We start from the raw sequence: 18,677 nt of genomic DNA on the forward strand, positions 1-18,677 counted from the left end.
GTGCTTCGTTGTCGTGACTTCACTCTATCGCGGGTTTTTCAAATCTAGTCTAGTCTAGTAATAGAATAGTAATAGTAATAGTAATAGTAATGTATAGTATAGTAATAGTAATAGTAATAGTAATAGTAATAGTAATAGTAATAGTGATGTATAGTATAGTAATAGTATAGTATAGTAATGTATAGTAATAGTATAGTGTATAGTATAGTATAGTATAGTATAGTATAGTATAGTAATGTATAGTATAGTAATAGTGTAGTGTAGCGTAGCGTAGTATAGTACTTGAAAAAGCCACAATAGAGTGAAGCCACGAACATCGAAGCGCCAAGTGGCGAGGGACAACTGTATTAGTATCTAAGGCAGCAAGCAACAGACTATGATGTGCTTTTGAATGGCTCCAAGCTAAGAATGTTTTCTTACACTTTCTAAAGGGTTGTTTTAAAAGAGGAAGGGGGCTGAATGTGACATGTGGTCCACAAAGCCTAAAATATTCACTACCTAGTCCTTTATAAGAAAAATTTGCCTTAGATTTCTGGCCCATGTTATTTTAGTCTCCAAAGCCAACTTTTTTTCTAGGTACATCCCGTAGGGTTTGTGCATTTTTCCTTTGAGTTTTCCATGGTATCAAAGTCATGTAGGATATTTTATGAAACGAATTGGAGAGACCACCAGAATCAGACAAGGAGCCCTCTTCTCATTTCCCATAAAAGCTAACTAAGTAAGGGATCTAGGCAGACCTCTCCATAGCCACTCCAGGAAAATCACATCCATGCCCCTTATAGAATCAGGAGGGAGAAATGTTGACAAAAGTCTTCCTCAAAATGGATGATTGTAGCTAGACAATGACATCTTTAGATTCAAGATACAAAAACAAAAAAGCCCACCAAGAAACAGTATAGAAGTTATTAAAACTCTGTGACACTAGAACTCAGAATGTGTTGGCAAGAATGCCTAATTTTTTCCTGCTGAATTAAAATGTAGAGAAGTAGAAAAAAAAGGAGATCAGTTAGCTCTTGGCAAATGGTGGGGCCAATAAATGTATGTATGTACATACTCATTTGTTTCCTCTTGGAAATTGTTTTGATGGGTACTTTTGTGGCTCTTAGGCCATAATTGTTGTCTTAACACAAGGTTTCTCATCTTTCCCTGAAGCCCAAAGATGATCTATACACTTTGCTTCACCCGACTATGCACTGCTGGACTCCAACAAGTGACTTATACATTGGCTGTGAAGAGGGTCATCTTTTAGTGATTACTGGAGAAAACTTGAATGCAACTGTGCTTGATAAGATAGATGAGAAACCACTAATGGGTGAGAAATGTTTTGCTTCATATTCCCAGAAGTATAGCCATTGGTGATGGTTTTACACTTGAAGATGAGTGATTTGTTTCCTGTTTTTCTCTTTCTTAGAGACATCTTTGATTTCTTCTTCTCCTTTATCCTATAGTTACCAAATTCTATTCTTTCTAGCTAGCTAATGTTTCTTAAATGTTACATGCTGTCGGCATTCTGCTATCACTCTATAATGCAGATTTCATTAATTCTCAAAATAGCTTTACAAGAAGATACATTTTTATCTCCATGATATAGATGAGGAAATAGAGGCATTGAGAGGTTAACAAACATGCCTGAATTCACAAAACTAGTAAACTGTGGAGCTGAAACCTGAACCAAGGCTGTAAGACCTCAGAGTCCAAGTTCTCAGCTACTATTTTCCATAATATGCCTCTTCTGTTTAATAAAGTAATATGTTCTTTTCTGACCTCTAGCCTCTCAACCCCTTTATCCATAAAGGTCTTCTAAGTCCAACTGCCATCTTGAACATTACCTTTATGTTAAGTGGTTAAAATTTCTAAGAGAACCTGATCTATTCTCTTTAGATCTGGTATCCATTACTGGTCCTCTGCCCAGAATTGGACCTGGGTCACAGAACGGGCTAGGTGTAGACACTTTGAGAAGGGAACCTTACCAGGGCAAGCTCCTCAAACCTCTCTATTGCATTCTGCATTTCAGTTGTTCTTATTATTTCACACCTTAATTTTTGCAGCAACCTAACACTGATTTCATTGACGTTAATCAACAACTGACTCAAACCCGGAAGCTCATCCCAGCCAAACTGCTCTTCTTTGAAGACCATTTTTAACATGTAACTCAAGGATTGCTCTACCTTGCTTTCAAGCTCTCTCTAATCTAATTCTACCTACTTCATTAGTATTAGTTCCTACTATTCCCCAGTACGAGTCTTCCATCCAGCCAGTCAATTCTTCCCATCATTTCAGACATGCCTCTTAGCTCATTCCCTTGTCACTTTGCTCTCTAAAACTCCAGTTCCGGGCTCAAACATCACCTCCTATAGCAAGTTGCCCCCAACTGCAGTGTCCCTCAACTATGCCCTCTCCCATTCCCTGACTCACACGTTATTGCTAAAACTGAGACCGTTAGATTTTACTTTTCTACCTCAGCCCCTCTTTCTTCCCTTTATTCTCACCTGTACCCTCCAGGCTTGGTTCACTCTCTAATCTTGCATTCCCACAGCTCTCAAATAAGTAGACCATTTTTCTGGCCTGCATTTCCAATGTCACCTACTCCCACTTGAGACTTTCACAAGTTCTCATCATTCCTGTGCTCTCCCCAAATTCTGCCTTTTGCTATTTGCAGTTATCTTTGTCTAGGATGTCCTTCCCTTTCTTGTTTACTGGTGAAATTGTCCTCCGTGGAGCCTTTCCTCTCCTTACCCCAACCTTCAGGCAAAATTAGGTACCCTTATCTGGGGTTCCTTCAGACTCACTGCTTTCTTAGAGCCTCATCTTGTGCTATTACAATGCCCCTTGTGCCTGTCTGTCTTTCCCACTAGTCAACTCTTTGAAGTCAGGGACTGTGTTTTACTCATCCATTGGCTCTAAATTTTAATCCCAGAGATTTCTACAGAGTAAATTAGCACCTGTATGTGTGTGTAAAATGAATTATAAAACAATGCTTTTCATTTCCAAACTCCTATCACACTTGTAGTATGTTATACCCAATTCAGGACTTAATCATGGCATTCACACGTTGTATACTATTTCTAATAATTTTCATGGTATAATATTATGCTTTCAAAATAGATATTTATCCAACCGCTACAATGTGCTTTACACTATGCTTTACAATTGACATAGATGGCAAATATATAATCTCATAATCTCTATTTTCAATTTCTATTTTAGTGAAGAGAATAAGGCAACTAGTTAATTATAGCCAGGTAGATTAGGGTGATTTCACTAAGGGAGAACTTCATGAAGTGCTGTGGGAATTCAGAGGAGGGAAACAGGCCAAGTTATTTTGAAGGTGGCATTTGAAATGGCCCTTGAAGGATAGGTTCACAGGCAGGGATAAGGGTATGTGGACTTTTTGGCAATGGTATCTGTGTAGACAAAAAACCTGGTGTAGGTGGAGACACAAGAAGTGGTCCAGTTTGTCTGGAGTGTCACGTTTTCACACAGGGGTAGTGGGGAACAAAGGATTATTTATAACAAACCTGACCTTGAATGTAAGCCTAAGATGTTTATATTTAATTCAACTGACAGTGGTAGGACATCAAAAAATCCTGAATAGGGAGATATACCCCAACTGGAATTGTACTTGGGGAGATTAAATGAGCCATCATTCAGGAAAGGAAGACCCTAGAAGCAGATGGCTATAAGAAGCAGGCTCCTAGACTAGGGGAGGAGTCATAAGAACCTAGGCTCACCCTGGACAGTTTTTCTCAGTGGTTAGAGCATCGGCCTGTGAACCAGAAAGCCCCAGGTTCAGTTCCCACTAGGGGCACTCACCTCGAATGCAGTTTGTCCCTGGCCCCAGTTGGGGTCGAGTGGGTGGCAGCCAGTTGATATGTCTCTCATATCGATGTTTCTCTCTCGCTCTTCCTCCCTCTCTCTGTCCTGCTCTATCTGAAGATAAATGCAAAAATATCTGTGGGTGAGGATTAAAAAAAAAAGAAGCTAGACTCTAGTGGCAGTTGGGCTGGGAAAGAAGAAACTGCTGGGAGGTGACTAGTTCTTGAAAGAAAGGACACTATCCTTAGCATCTGGCAAAATGCCAAGCACCTAATATGCAGCAAACAAATAATGTGATGGATGCCATTTGAATTTTTGATCTCATAGTTCTCATGGTTTATCTACATAACAAGGAATATGCTTTTGTTATTTCCCCTCAAGGACAATATATTTTTTTATTAAAGTATAATTAACATATAATATATTAGTTTCAGGTATAAAATATCCAAGGACAATATCTTATAAGTAACAAATGTTCTTATAGAACTTTTCACTTTCTTTTATCCACTGTGCTTTATTTACTGTGGTATAAATTTACATACCATGAAATGTACAAATCTTAAGTATAAAGCTTGATGTTAATAATATAGTTTTTATGACCTCTTAAAATTGCTAACAGTGCTTTCCTAATATATATATGTTTGCTAAATAATTCTACAATGTCATTTACATAGATCTGATGATACTGACCTTTAAATAACTCGTGCAATTTACATCACTAATCATGGCTAAGCAGCTTTTATTATTCATTGTTTAGGAAGCATCATAGCACATATTTTAATATGAAGTTGATCTTCAGAAAGAAAAAAAAGAATTACACAGAAATGAATAGTCCTAGGAAATCAAATGAGATAAATTACTTTGTATTGCACTTTTGTGTCGCCTGTTTTTCTTGTTTTTCTTTTCCAGAAGGTGAAAGAAATATTATCAGTCCAGTCACCATAGTGTATCAGAAGGGAGGTGTGCTAGCTTCTGGAATTGTAATGTATTTTTTTTTCCTTCAAAATGAATTGCTTTTACGAAAATATACAATTTCCATTTGCTGCCATTTACTATTATAAGCCATAATTTGGGATGTCTTGTTCTGTCTGATTAATTAAAATAGTTTTTTTTTGGCATGCTATTATAAAATTATGAAGAATTTTAAATATATGAAAAGTAGCAATCACAGTATAATGAACTAACATATATCCATCTCATTGCAAAGAGGCAAAAATAAAAATTTAAAAATCTATGCCTCCCCCAAACACCTCATATCCACCACCCATTTCCAGTCCTATTTGTGCACTTGGTGTTTTAAGTTTTCAGACACAAATGGAACCTTTTGTCAAAGCTTCAGCTTAGCCTCTGGTGTGTGCCTATTTAGCTTACCTATATCATACTGTTATTGTCCATGTTAGAATTAGTATCAATAGCCATCATTTACTTGGTGCTTATTTTGTGCCAGGCTTGTGTTATCTTTTTGTCCCTCACAACAACCCTATCAAGTAGAAACTAATGATGAAGGAACCAACTATTACCGAGTTCACTCAGCCTCAGTACATATGAAAAGGGATGAGACCATATCCATGCTGTGGTAATCAGGCTAAGTTTTGGAGCTGACCTACACTAAAATCTCAGGTCTATTGGTAACTGTCCTGAGACTACTGTTAGCTTTGTCTCTTCCAACGCCACAAATCACATCTCCAGGACCCCGAGGGCAGTAGTCAATGTTGTCAAGGTGAGAGATGTAGCTCCACCAATGAGAAACAATCCAGAGCTCATAAACCTACATTCAGCTTATAATACCCTCCTCCCCAGCTTGCAATGGACTACCCTCACCTCCTACATTTTGTCTACATTGTGGTCTTGGTGTTTTCTTAAAACAAATTTAAAGAAAAGATGGAGAATCTGCTCTGGCAAGTGATAGAGAATGATGATAAAAATGATGAAAGCACCTTGCATAAACATGCAAGTGTCTGAACCCAGCCATCTCACAAATGCTTACTCTTAATTATAAGAGGGATCTAATCTAGAAATTATGGATGAATTTGCCCAAAGCCTGTTCACTAGTGTAGAAGTAACTCAAATTCCTCTTGAGAGTAGTTAAATTTACCTAAATCTGTTCATAATCAACCAATCAACCAACCAACCAACTAACTTATTTTTATTGGATACTTGAAGAATATAAAGGAAACAAACAGCACACTCCCTATCTTTGGGTCATTTAGGGAGATAAGAAATGCACATAACAATGATTAAAGAACATACATTAAGACTAATGTCCTGCCCTGGCCAGTTTGGCTCAGTGGTTGGAGCGTTGGCCTGCAGACCAGATAGTCCCGGGTTCGGTTCCTACTAGGGGGACGTACCAAAAAAAAAAAAAAGAAGACTAATGTCCTTTGAAGTAGGGAGACTGCTGTATATACAAACTACACTATAAACTCTGCGCTATTTGTCTAACCTCCTGTATAATAAAGAGGATGATAAGAAGATAGATACTAGAAATTTTCAAAGGAGGAGAGGTCAGTAAAAATTTTAGGTAATTGAAAAATATGTCAAAAAGGAAATAAAATTGAAACTTTACCAGGAAACATGGTTAACAGTTGCCTAAATAAAGGTAAGAAGACAGGGCATTCTATATAATGTAAACATAACTGATTCCAAAAAATAAACAGTAGGTGGTTATAAGTCTTAGCTTGTCTGATAAGGAAAGTACACTATGCATTGACTGAGACTGATTTTCTGCATTTATATCATTGCTTTTGGTCTCTAGGATGGCTTTGTTTATTCTTTTATTATTAAAGATTCAAATTACACAGTAGAGGATTTTCTTCAGGTTGAAGAGCCTGTGGAACATTTGATGTTTTCTCCCAATTACAAAATGTTGCTGATTCAGACAGACAAGGTATGCTAGATGGTGATTTCTTAGAATGCAATTTTCAGATATTATCATCATTGCATGACAGGAATGAAGGATACAGTATGTGTCATAATGATACTCTCCAAGTCAGGACTCTTTTTTTTTTCTTTGGTACATGCCCTTAGCGGAAACCGAACCCAGGACTCTCTGGTCCGCAGGCTGACGCTCCAACTGCTAAGTCAAACCGGCCAGGGCCAAGTCAGGACTCTTTTAAGTTGCAAATGAAAAAAAAAAAAAAGAATTTAAAGGTTTTACTAATGAAGGAAGTTTTGTTTTTTGTTCGTTTGCTTTTGTGCATGTAACTGAAAAGGCAAGTTCACCCGAGTTCAAGAACTCCCATAAAACCACTGGCCTTATTTCTCTGCCATCTCTTGGCTCTGTTTCTTTTCTGCTATTTCCCTTCCCATGCAGAGTCACCCCTGTAGTGTCAAAAGAGCCTCCTATAACTCTAGTTTGCATTTCTATCTTTTTGTTGACCTTGATGGAAAGATACCAAATAGAAAAAATGTCCTTGAATCTAGACTCATTGTACTAATGTGGGCCGTCTCTCTCACCATGTGTCAGTTATTATGTCCAAATGGATTCTAAGCTCTGATTGGCCAGCCTACCCTTGGACCCTATGTAGCATTAACCTGCCCAAACATGGACTTAGATTTGGGTCATGAGTGGTTCTCTCTAAGGAAAAGATGGATTCTGTAAGAGAAAAGGGGAGGGGAATAAATGTAGGATAAAACCAAGTGTCCACATCAATTATACTGTTAGAAAGACTCCTAATTAATGGAATAACACAAGATTAGGAGCAGTTTATATTATTAGGCAACTATTTTATTTTTTATTTATTTATTTTTATTATTTTATTTTTGTTACAGATGTTTCTCCTTTTTTACCCCATTGACACCCTCCTCCCCATCCTTTAGGCAACTATTTTAGATGAATTAAAAACAAAGTTCAGCCCTGGCCGGTTTGGCTCAGCGGTTAGAGCTTCGGCCTGTGGTCCAGAGAGACCCGATTCGGTTCCCAATAAGGGCACGTACTTCGGTTGCAGTTTGTCCCTGCCCCAGCTGGGGCTGTATGGGTGGTGGCCACTCAATGTGTCCCTTTCACGTCGATGTCTCTCTCTCTCTCTCTCTCCCTCCTACTCTGTCCAAACAAAGAGTGGAAAAATGTCCTCGGGTGAGGATTAAAAAAAAAAAACAAAGTTCAATGATTTTCTGCCTAAAATAAATTTAAATTTAAACATGGAAAGATTTCAGTTTCTGATAATTACCAGAAGTTAAAACAACTGTACTATGTTTTAATAAATGACAAACTTAACATATTTAGAACAGGAAACAATAAAAAAAGGTAACCTAACAGAAGGGAGAAAGACCCAAATAGAACTTTTACCAAAAAAATATATATACTGACAAAGTAAAAATTAAATGAATATGTCTGACAGAAATTGGACACAGCCAAAGAGAGAATTACTGAACTGGAAAATAGATTAGAAGTTATCCAGAATATAACCCAGAGACACAAAAGGGTAGGAAATACAGAAGGGATGGTATGAGACATGATACAGAAAAAAGACCTAACGTATGTTTGATTGAAATCCCAGAGGGGAGAGTGAGACAGAGGCAATACTTAAAGAGAGATTTTTCAGAACTGATTAAAGACATGAATTTACAGATTCAAGAGGCCCAGTGAATCCCAACCAGGAGACATAAAAAGATATCTGCCTTAGACTTAACAAAGTAAAATTGTTGACAAACAAAGACAAAGAGAAAATCTTAAAAGAAGTCAAAGAGAAAAACAGATTATTTCAAAGGAATTCCCATTAGACTAACCACTGACTTCTATGTTGCAATAATGTAAGTAAAAATAGAGAATATATCTTCCATGTAGTACAGGGATCAGGAAACTATGGCTGAACCCCCAGTAGAATCTAAGCTCCATGAGGGCAGAGACTTTTGGTCTATTTTGTCCTCTGATGTAGCCCCAGCATCCGGAACAGTGTCTGGCACCGTGTATCCATTTAATATTTGTTAAAATACAAATGAAAGGTAAAATCAGTAAATACCTACCAGATTTTAGACTCTACAGAGTTAGTTTTTATATAAACAAAAACAAAAATATTCAAGTTTTTCAAACTTGAAAAACTTGTGATTAGTGGAAAGCAGACTTCTTATTGCTAGTTAAGTGACCATACCATATTACAGTTACTTGGTAGAGATGCATAACTTACAGGATAGATTTTTTTGAGAGGTGAATTGGGGAGCTGGGAATGATCAACAAGTCAAAGTGACAGCTTTGGCCATATCGTCAAAATTTCCACAAAGGGTTAATAAATGTTTTCATTAGTGTACACCATGATCTAGTGTGTGATAGGATTTAGTCCATCTTAACTTTTCTAGTTTTCCAAATTTTTCAAATTTTCTGCATCAATAGACATTATTTTTAAACTCATAAAAAAAGTTTTTGTTACATTTTATAACTTAAAAATGAATGCCTGGAATTGGAAAAAAAATAAGATTCCATTTATTGATTATTTTAAATGATGAATCAGTAAAAAAACAAATATATTATGCATCTAGATTTTAAGTTCCTCAAGGTTAGGGCGTTAAGGAGTTGGTTTCTAATATTCCATCACCTAGTCCTATACAGTGCCTTGCTCACAAGAGGCATTTAATATTTGTTGAACTGCTCACACAACAACTATATTAATTTTTCTTTTTTTTTTCTTTTGGCATATTTTAAGGGATCCATTTATATTTACACTTTTGGTGAGGAGCCAACCTTGGATAAAGTCCTAGAGGCTTCTGATGGAAAATTTCAGGCAATTGACTTGATCACACCTGGAAACAAATACTGCATGGTAAGGAATATTTTAGTGTCACAGGATTTAAAGATGAGATTTTGGAATTTCATGTACAACCTGATGCAAATAGGATATAGAGGGTATTCCTGAAGATGTGGTAGAAATACCAACCACTTTCATCATCAAATGTACTCCCCAGTTAGAATGACATCGCCATATTGGGATTCCATAATATTAAGTCTCTGCAAATGGCCAAAGCAATTGAAATTTTAGAGCCATTCTGTTTGTATTCACCAAACACATTTTCCAAGACAGACCTTTAAACACATTCATTGCTAATAAATCATCAACACTTGTTAAACTATTAGTATCTATCCCCTTTCAGAGTGATGCAGCCCTAACTAAGGATGAAAATGAAATAGATGCCATGCACAAAATGTGAACTTGATCTACTTAGGAAAAAACCTACCCTCTATATTTAGAAAAGGAACTTTTTCTCTAGTTGTTTACCTATTGTTTATCTCAAGAAACATATTTTACTTTTCATATGATTTATCAGCAAATCCATTAAGATTTTGGGAGTCTAGCAAATAAAAAATACATAGATTATGGACTAGTTAACAATTAAATTTCCTTCTAATCTTGAGATTCTGATTATAGGATTATTTCCTCTAGGTGTAAGCATTATGTATATTCTTAAGGTTATTTCAACTCAATTAAAAAATTCCATATAAGATTTTCACATTTAGGATTTAGATACCTGACCTACATTTTCATTTTACCCACTCCCTAGTAGTCAAAAACAGAACTTAAATCGTACCACATTGCAGTTACTTTAAGCTGCTTTCAGTCTTGATCCTATGAAGGAGTAAAAACTATTTGTAAAAATGAACAGTCTAAACTGTTTACAATCCAGCATAAATTGGAACCTCACAATAAGAAAAAAGCTGAATGAATTTAAAATCAGCAGTTCTTCTTAGCTCCATCAGATGGAGGTCATAGGGAAGGCTACTGCCCCTACAATTATAGGGACAGACAGGCAGATACAGAGAATCACAGCTGATGGAACAGATACCCAGAAGTAGAAACCACACTGGAGCCAGTACCTGGGGGGATTGCAACTGAAAAATATGCACATCTCAGACCTTATTTAAGAAATCTCATGGGAGCCCTGGCCGGTTTGGCTCAGCGGTTAGAGCGTCTGCCTGCGGTCCGGAGAGACCCGGGTTCGGTTCCCGCTAAGGGCACGTACCTCGGTTGCAGTTTGTCCCCGGCCCTGGTTGGTTGTGCGGGTGGCAGCCACTCGATGTGTCCCTTTCACGTCAATGTTTCTCTCTCTCTCTCTTCCTCTCTCTCCCTCCTACTCTGTCTGTACAAAAAAAAGAAAAAGAAATCTCATGGGAAATCCAAAGACAACAAGGTTTGTCTTTGGAACAAGCATACCAGAGGAAACAACCAAGATATTCTTCAGTAGAAGAATGGATAAATTGTGGTACATACATACAATAGAATATTATTCATCACTCAAAATAAATGAACTATTAAGCTGTGAAAAGACATAGAGGAAACTTAAATGCATATTGCTAAGTGAAAGAAGCCAATTTGATAAGGCTGAATGATTACTTCTACATGACATTCTGGAAAAGGCAAAGCTATGGAGAGAGTAAAAAGATCAGTGGTTTCTAGGGGTACAGTGGGGAGGGAGGGAGAGGTGGAGCAGAGAATTTTTAGGGCAGCGAAACTATTCTGTATGATCTTGCGATGGTGGCTACATCTCATTAAACATTTATCAAACTCACAGAATGCATAACACAAATAGTGAACCCTAATGTAAACTATGGGCTTTAGTCAATAATAATGTATCAATAATGGCTCATCAATAATAACAATGTACCACATTAATATTAGATGTCAATAATAGGAGAATTGTATATGTGGGGAAGGAGGTAAGTCTCTGTATTTTCTGCTCAAATTTTCTGTTATTTTAAAATTTCTCTTAAAAACAAAGTCTATTAATTAAAAAATAACAATGTATAATTTCCTATTTCAAGTTTAGTCACAAGGCAATAATCCCACTAAATTTTCAAGTGATTTTTAATCTCAATTATGTTACATAGAAAAAAAAATATTTTATTTTTTTAATCCTAATTAGTTGTTACTTGTCATATTAAAAATAGTAGTTAATATTTATTAAAATCAGAAGTATTGATGTTTAGATTGTGAAGTAATTATAATCCACATAAGTAAAATAAAATTTTATACTAAATAATCAGAGAGATAGACATACTAGAAAAGGATTTATAACATGCTTCTAAAGTAGTCTTGTTTTCCACTTAGAGTTTTTTTTGGTTTTTTTTTCTTTCACAGACAGTCACATATTCAGGGGAAGTTTGTATTTGGTGTATAGATGATGTTGCTTGTGTCAGCAAGATTTATCTAAATACTCCAGTAAGTATTAAAAAATGTTGAATTCTAATCCAATGCACTTTTGCATATTCACCTGTCAATAGTCTGTGGTAATACTTGGTACAGATGCCTTATTGCATTTTTACCATCTATATTTAGAGTAATTCTTGTGTATAAAGTATATTTCATAGCCCAGAGGATGGAACTTAAGGTACTAAATTGGTGTATAGAAAAGGACAAGTTTTTCTGTGGTTTCAGTTGCTTCTGGAATTTTAGTGGTTTATCTCTAATTTATGCTATAACTTCATGGCGGGGTCTCTGCTCCACATAGTCTCTCAGGGAGACAGGCTGATGGAGACTCCACCAACTAATAGCTCCTCAGTGCCATGCTATGGGAAGAGAGCGCTAGAGGGTCTTGAATCTGCAATTAAGTGCTTTTACTCAGAAACAAATATCCCTTGGCTATAACTAAACGGTCCCATCTAACCTCAAGGGGATTAATTAGAAATTAAAGAAAATTGCCATTGTAAGCAACTTGAGCCAAACATTAAAAAGTAGGAGTTTTGGTTCAATCAATTATAAAGTATAGAACTTGTCTGGCCTCAGGTGAGGGTCAATCCAGCAACTCAAATGATATTACCAAGGATCTTGTTTTGCTCTCTGTGTATTATGAGTTTAATTTCATGTTAGGCTTCATTTAGTGGTACCCAAATGCCAGAAGTGCCAAGCTCATATCAGATTATCATGAAAGAGAACCTATTACAGTGGGAGGAGAAAGAGAAAAAGAAGTTTCTCCTTTTTAGAAGGCTTAGTAAATATCTTCTAATGTTTTAATAACATCTCTGAACTAATCACTGTAGACAAGGGGATGAGAAATGCTAATTGGCTTAAGCTCTGCCCTGGAAATGGGGTTCAGATCTATTCTATTCAATCCTGAATATAGGAGAGAGTTTCTCAATGGATATTTAAGAAAGTTTCTAGTAGTTATGGGGAGGTAAAGTACAGCATAGGAATATATTTAATAACATTGTTAATAACTATGTATGGTGCCAGGTAAGGTATATGATTGTAAGGTATATGATTGTCTAACCTGTATACTGTATACCTAAAACTAATACAAAATAATCTTGAGAGTAAACTTTAATTAAAAAATAACAAATAAGTTTCTAGAAGGAGGGAGGCTATGTGAATGCTAGGTGGCAAACCACAATTTCTCACACCTGCCATAAAGTGATACCATTTTTTCTGCCACGTTCCCAGTTCACTGTGCATTTTACATAAAATAGTATTTCAAAAACATACAAGGACCAAGAAACAGTGTTAATTGTCTTTTTAAAAATTATCATCATTTGCTGTTTACACAGTTCTAGATGAGGTACAGATTTTGGTAGTAGGTAGGGAAATTACAATCCTTCCCATTATAAAACTGAAATCTCAATGATAAAACAAGATGAAGCATCATACCACATATAAGGTTACAAAAAGAAAAAGACACATAAGTCAATGGAAAAAATAAAACTAACCCCAAAAGGTAAAGATAAAAATTTTTACCTAAAAGATTGAAATGAGTAGACTCCATAATCTGCAACAAAGGCTTATATGTATTTGTTTCTATTAGAATTATTAGAGCTAAAAGAGGCCTTAAAATCCATCTTATCACACCTCCTTTTACAGAAGAGAGACATACAGATTTAGCAACCCACCCAAGGGCCTGTATAATTAGGACTTAACTTGTTCTTGGCCAAGGAGGGAAATAGGCACTATTAGAAGGCCTGCTTTCTGCCTTAGACATCTTCCCTTCACTTGACCAGTGGGGAGAGATTTGGACAACTTTCACAGTAAATTCGACAAACCTTCTCTAAGCCTCAAACCAGGCATGGTACATTCTCATGTGGTTCATCCCACACTGGGAAGAGTTGGGGGGTTTTCCACAGTGGAGGATACTGCTGCCCTGTGGGGAACTGATAAATGGATGGACCCAGTTATGCTGAGACCAGATCTCCCTGCCTATGCCCGTAACTGTGTTCCCCATGAACATTTTAGGTAGTGCTCTTCAGAGAACCCTGCCCAGAACCATGATAGCAGGACACCTGGACACCACCAGGAGCTTGCCTTAATGGCACCTGCAAGGGTACATATGACCCTCCAAATATTGCTGTACATTTTTAGCCTAGCCCACTATTGCCCTGGAATTGAGGATAATTTCATCTGATTATTTTGAGAACTCACACCACACACACATACTCACACACTTAGAGTTTTCATAAAGTCTTTCAGTTAAAAAAAAAAAACTATTTTGTTTTCAGTTTCACACTGAGATAACACTGAAGACTCAACCAGGTTAAGCCTTTGAAAATCCACTTTGAAAACTAAAATAAAAACTTGCTCAATTGGAAAACTGTGCATTTAAATGAGGCAGGACACCTGCGTTTTCATCTGAAGCTTTGTCACCAGCTATGAGATCCTGGGGCAAATTGCTGCTCTTTTCTTGGCCTCTATTTTTAATTCCGCAAAATGACTATCTGCTAAGATCTTTTCTATTTCTAACATTCTATGATTTTTGTTAAAAACAACCTAAAGACAACAAAGTTTATAGAGAAATGAATCTGATTTCTTAAGTGTCATGAAAGCAAGTTTATTCTCTTAAACATTATGCTCTGTAAATGATTGTGAGAAGAGCAGGGATCTGTGGTTCATCCTTTCGTGACTAAATACACAGTCCAGTGATAATGGTTATTTTCTGAAGTATTCCTCAGTCATACCAGCACCCCAGGACCTACCATAATCCAGCAGATGAATGGTGATTTTAAAAACCTATAACATTCTATAAAGATGTCCAAAAGGTGCTAGGAAATTATTTAAATTTCTTACTTTATTTTTCATGATTATTGGTGTAATTTTATAATCATTTAGGGATTAAAAATGAAGCCATGGCTTAAAGTTCAAGAAATTTCTTTATATTTTTATCATTCTAATTTTAGGATAAAATAATAAAATGTACAGATTCCTGTGACTTATGCATTCGAATAGCTCAGGAATGTGGAGTGTATGATTTGTCATACCACACAACACTGGCCGCTCTTGAATTCTGCAGGCTTTTCAAATAAACTGCAGATTCTGACGTGTAAGAGATCTGGCTTCGCGTGTTGTTGTTGTTGTTTTCCCACAGTGAAGTTTAGCATCTGGGGGTTTATTTTAAACAGACGACAGTTCTGGCTTGCTCTCCCGCCTCCCTCTCTGCGGCTGTGGGGGCTGTGGATGGCTCTGTCCACTTCATTGACATCCTGGATGCGGAATCCCCTCAGGCGGTTCACAGGGCCTTTCCCTCCGAATACGCAGTTCAGCACCTCCTGTAAGTATTGCCTGCTCCCGGCAGCAACTTTGTCAGACCTGTCTGTTGAGAATTTCAGCGAAGCCATCATTTCTTTACGTTTTAAGTTTTAAGTGTTTTGTTTTGGAAAGTAATATATTGATTCAGTTCAAGGTTCTAAAATACAGAGGGGTATGTAGTGAAAGGTGGCCTACTCTTGTCCCTGAACCCCAGTTCTCCTCTAAAGAGGCAGCCTGTTACCAGTTTCTCATGTCTTTTTTCCAGAGATACTTTATTATTAAACAAGCAAAAAGATGCGCACTTCCTTTCATTCTCACAAATAATTATCAAGCACTTAAGAGTGTGTGAGGCACTTCTATTATATTAACTTTATGAGATAGAGACTCGTATTGTCTCCACTTTACAGATGGGGAAGATGAACACAAAGAGTATAAATAACTTGCTTAATATTACACAGGTATAAATGGCAAATGTTGGGATTTGAACCCAGGCAGTGGGGCTCCAGATTCATTGCCTTCACTCTAGAAGGGACCAAACCATATACAATGTTCTGCATCATTTTTGTTTTTTGTTTTTGTTTTTTGACTTATTAGTGTATCTTGGAGAATATTTTCTATCCACACATAAAGGCCCTCCTTGTTCTTTTTTACACTGCATAGTATTTCATTATATGAATATACTATTATTTTTAAAAGACAATATATTGATGGGTATTTAGATGATATTTTGAAATAAGACTTTTAAGAAGACAGTACAGAGTCATTGGGTTTGGACTCATGTTGTTGTTATTATAATTATTATTTCTTTTATTAGTTTTCTTTTATGGTTTGTTTTTTTTGTTTGTTTGTTTTTTGAGAGAGAGAGATAGAAACATCGATGTGAGAGAGATACATCGATTGGCTGCCTCCTGCATGCCCTCCACTGGGGATTGAACCCACAACCCAGGCAATGTGTCCTGACCAGGAATTGAGCTGGGACTTCCAGTCCATGGGGCCATGCTTAATCCACTGAGCCACACCAGCAGGGCTCTTTTGTTAAATTATCATAACAGTGGTTCTTTTTTTTTTTTAAATCCTCACCCGAGGACATTTTCTCATTTTTTGTTCAGATAGAGTGGGAGGGAGAGAGAGAGAGAGAAACATCGAGGTGAAAGGGACACATCGAGTGGTTGCTACCCGCATGACCCAACCAGGGCCAGGGACAAACTGAAACCAAGGTACGTGCCCTTAGCGGGAACTGAACCCAGGTGTCTCTGGACCGCAGGCCGATGCTCTAACCGCTGAGCCAAACCGGCCAGGGCATAACAGTTGTTCTTAACAAGAACCGACATCTGTGCCCTGTCACAGAGTGTAGCTTATTGAATGTGATCCTCGTCCCACCAGTCAGGAAGGTATTATGCTTGTGCCTATTCCACAAATGAGGGAATTCAGGTTCAGAAGGGTTAAGAGAAGCACTTGCCAGGAAATGACCCAGCTACGCCTGGGGGAGCTGGCTTTCCATCATCTGTGCTGTCGCTGCAAGCATGCTGCCTCCAGCTCAGCGGGGAAGGATCTGTAACCTCCCTCCAGTTACACCCTGCTCCTCTGTACCATACCTTCTGTTGTTTCTTCTTTCTCAGATCCTTCTCTGTTATCCTAATTTTCATTTCCCCACTTATTCTAATTTTATGAAGGTTTAGAAACATTTCACTACATTCTTCCTCCTCCTGCCAGGTACTGGTCCTAAAGGGTACTAAAATGTATTCATCACTAATTTGAGAATTGCGTATTTCCACTTTAAATATCTAGAAAGCTTTATTGTCATATTTCATTCACTTATGATGAAATAGTTGACCATCTTTAATGAATCTTTTTTTTCAATATATTTTTATTGATTTTATAGAGAGAGGAAGGGAAAAGGAGAGAGAGAGAGAGAGAGAGAGAGAGAGAGAGAGAGAAGCATCGATGAGAGAAACATCCATCGACTGCCTCCTGCACGTCCCCTACTGAGGATCGAGCCTGCAACCCCAGCATGTGCCCTGACTGGGAATCAAACTGATGACCTCTCAGTGCATGGGAAGAAGATGCTCAGCCAACTGACCCACATCAGCCAGGGCTAGTGAATCTTCTTGACTGTGTTGAAATTTGGAAATAGCATTAGCCTAGAATGTAATGATTATGTTTATATGTAATCACTTGGCTTTTGTAAGGTCAGATCATATTAAAAATTACAGATGGTAAGAATGCTTTTGAATGGATCTCTGTGCTTTCATTCAATAAATGTTTACCATCTTATTAGTGAAACAAGTAAAATCAGATTTCTTCTTTTCTAGTTATGACCAGCGAGGAATGTATCTATTAGTTGGAACATCAGAAGGATACATCTTTGTTATCAATGCCACCCCCTCAAGCTTATTTGAGATTCTTGGATACGTAGGTACTACATAAAATGCTTATTAATTTAAAATATTGGTCACTTTGTTCCAAAGAATTTAAGGTGGTAAAAATGAGGCTATAGTGAGATAATTATCTGTGGCATATTTTCTAAAAGAGAAACATTCAAATAACTGTTTAAAGTTACTTAGGAGAATTCCTATGTCACATTTAGAGGTTTTTGATACATCCGCTTGTTACATAGTTAATACTAAATAAATGTTCTTGAATCAATTAGTGAACTAATGAATGCAATGGCCAAATATTTTAAAGTTATTACAAAAAGAAATTTGATTGTTTATCCCTGAAATATTTTTTTTAATAATATTTGAGACATCCAGTCAGGATGGCGGCATAGGTAAATGCGGTTTCGCCTCTTCCCACCACCACACCAAAATTACAACTAAACTATAGCACAAACATCATTCAGAACTGCCTGACATCGAGCTGAATCGAAGTCCCACAACTACAGAATTAAAGAAACAGCCACATGGAGACTGGGAGGAGGGGCGGGGGCGGGGGCACGGGCACGGACGGGCTGGTCCCACACCCATGTGTTGCGGATAAAAATCAACAGGGACGTCTCAGCTGGGAAGGTCCTCCCTGAGAAGTGAGGGGTCCCTGCACCATGCCAGGTGCCCAGCTCAGGGTTCCAGTGCCAGAAGAGAAGTCTGGCACTTCTGGCTGTAAAACCAGCAGGAACTGAGGCTGAGGCTTCTGGAACCCCAGGCAGCTTTCTTAAAGGGCCCACTCACGGACTTACTTGGACTCGCTCTCTCTAAACTCAGAAGGGAGGCAACTTGAAAGGCACCAGAGACATACAGGGAGGAACTGAGCTGTTTGGCCTTGGGATGAGGGCTGGAGAGGCAGCTTTCTCCCAGACAGACATGCTGGCGGAGGCTGATGTTCCTTTGGTGAGCCCTTCCCCCACGGGCTGGCAGACCGTCGCCATATCTGGGACTCCAGCAACCTGGCTCACACTTTTGTCCCTGCCCTACCCAAATTTCAGGCCCA

The 18,677-nt window shown here is 37.6% G+C and overlaps 1 protein-coding gene across 1 annotated transcript in view; it reads left to right on the forward strand.

Moving 5' to 3' along the window:
- The window catches only part of CFAP43 (cilia and flagella associated protein 43), a 97,174-nt gene that overhangs the window by 17,808 nt on the left and 60,689 nt on the right, over window positions 1–18,677 (forward strand). Inside the window, exons 6-12 of the mRNA XM_036265516.1 lie at window positions 1,153–1,312; window positions 4,729–4,796; window positions 6,572–6,703; window positions 9,456–9,572; window positions 11,883–11,963; window positions 15,125–15,273; window positions 17,564–17,667. Of these exons, the coding sequence (XP_036121409.1) occupies window positions 1,153–1,312; window positions 4,729–4,796; window positions 6,572–6,703; window positions 9,456–9,572; window positions 11,883–11,963; window positions 15,125–15,273; window positions 17,564–17,667 (811 nt within the window). The remainder of the gene's footprint in view (window positions 1–1,152; window positions 1,313–4,728; window positions 4,797–6,571; window positions 6,704–9,455; window positions 9,573–11,882; window positions 11,964–15,124; window positions 15,274–17,563; window positions 17,668–18,677) is intronic.

Source organism: Molossus molossus, unplaced genomic scaffold, assembly GCF_014108415.1.
Source record: "Molossus molossus isolate mMolMol1 unplaced genomic scaffold, mMolMol1.p scaffold_m16_p_17, whole genome shotgun sequence".
Lineage (NCBI taxonomy): Eukaryota > Metazoa > Chordata > Mammalia > Chiroptera > Molossidae > Molossus > Molossus molossus.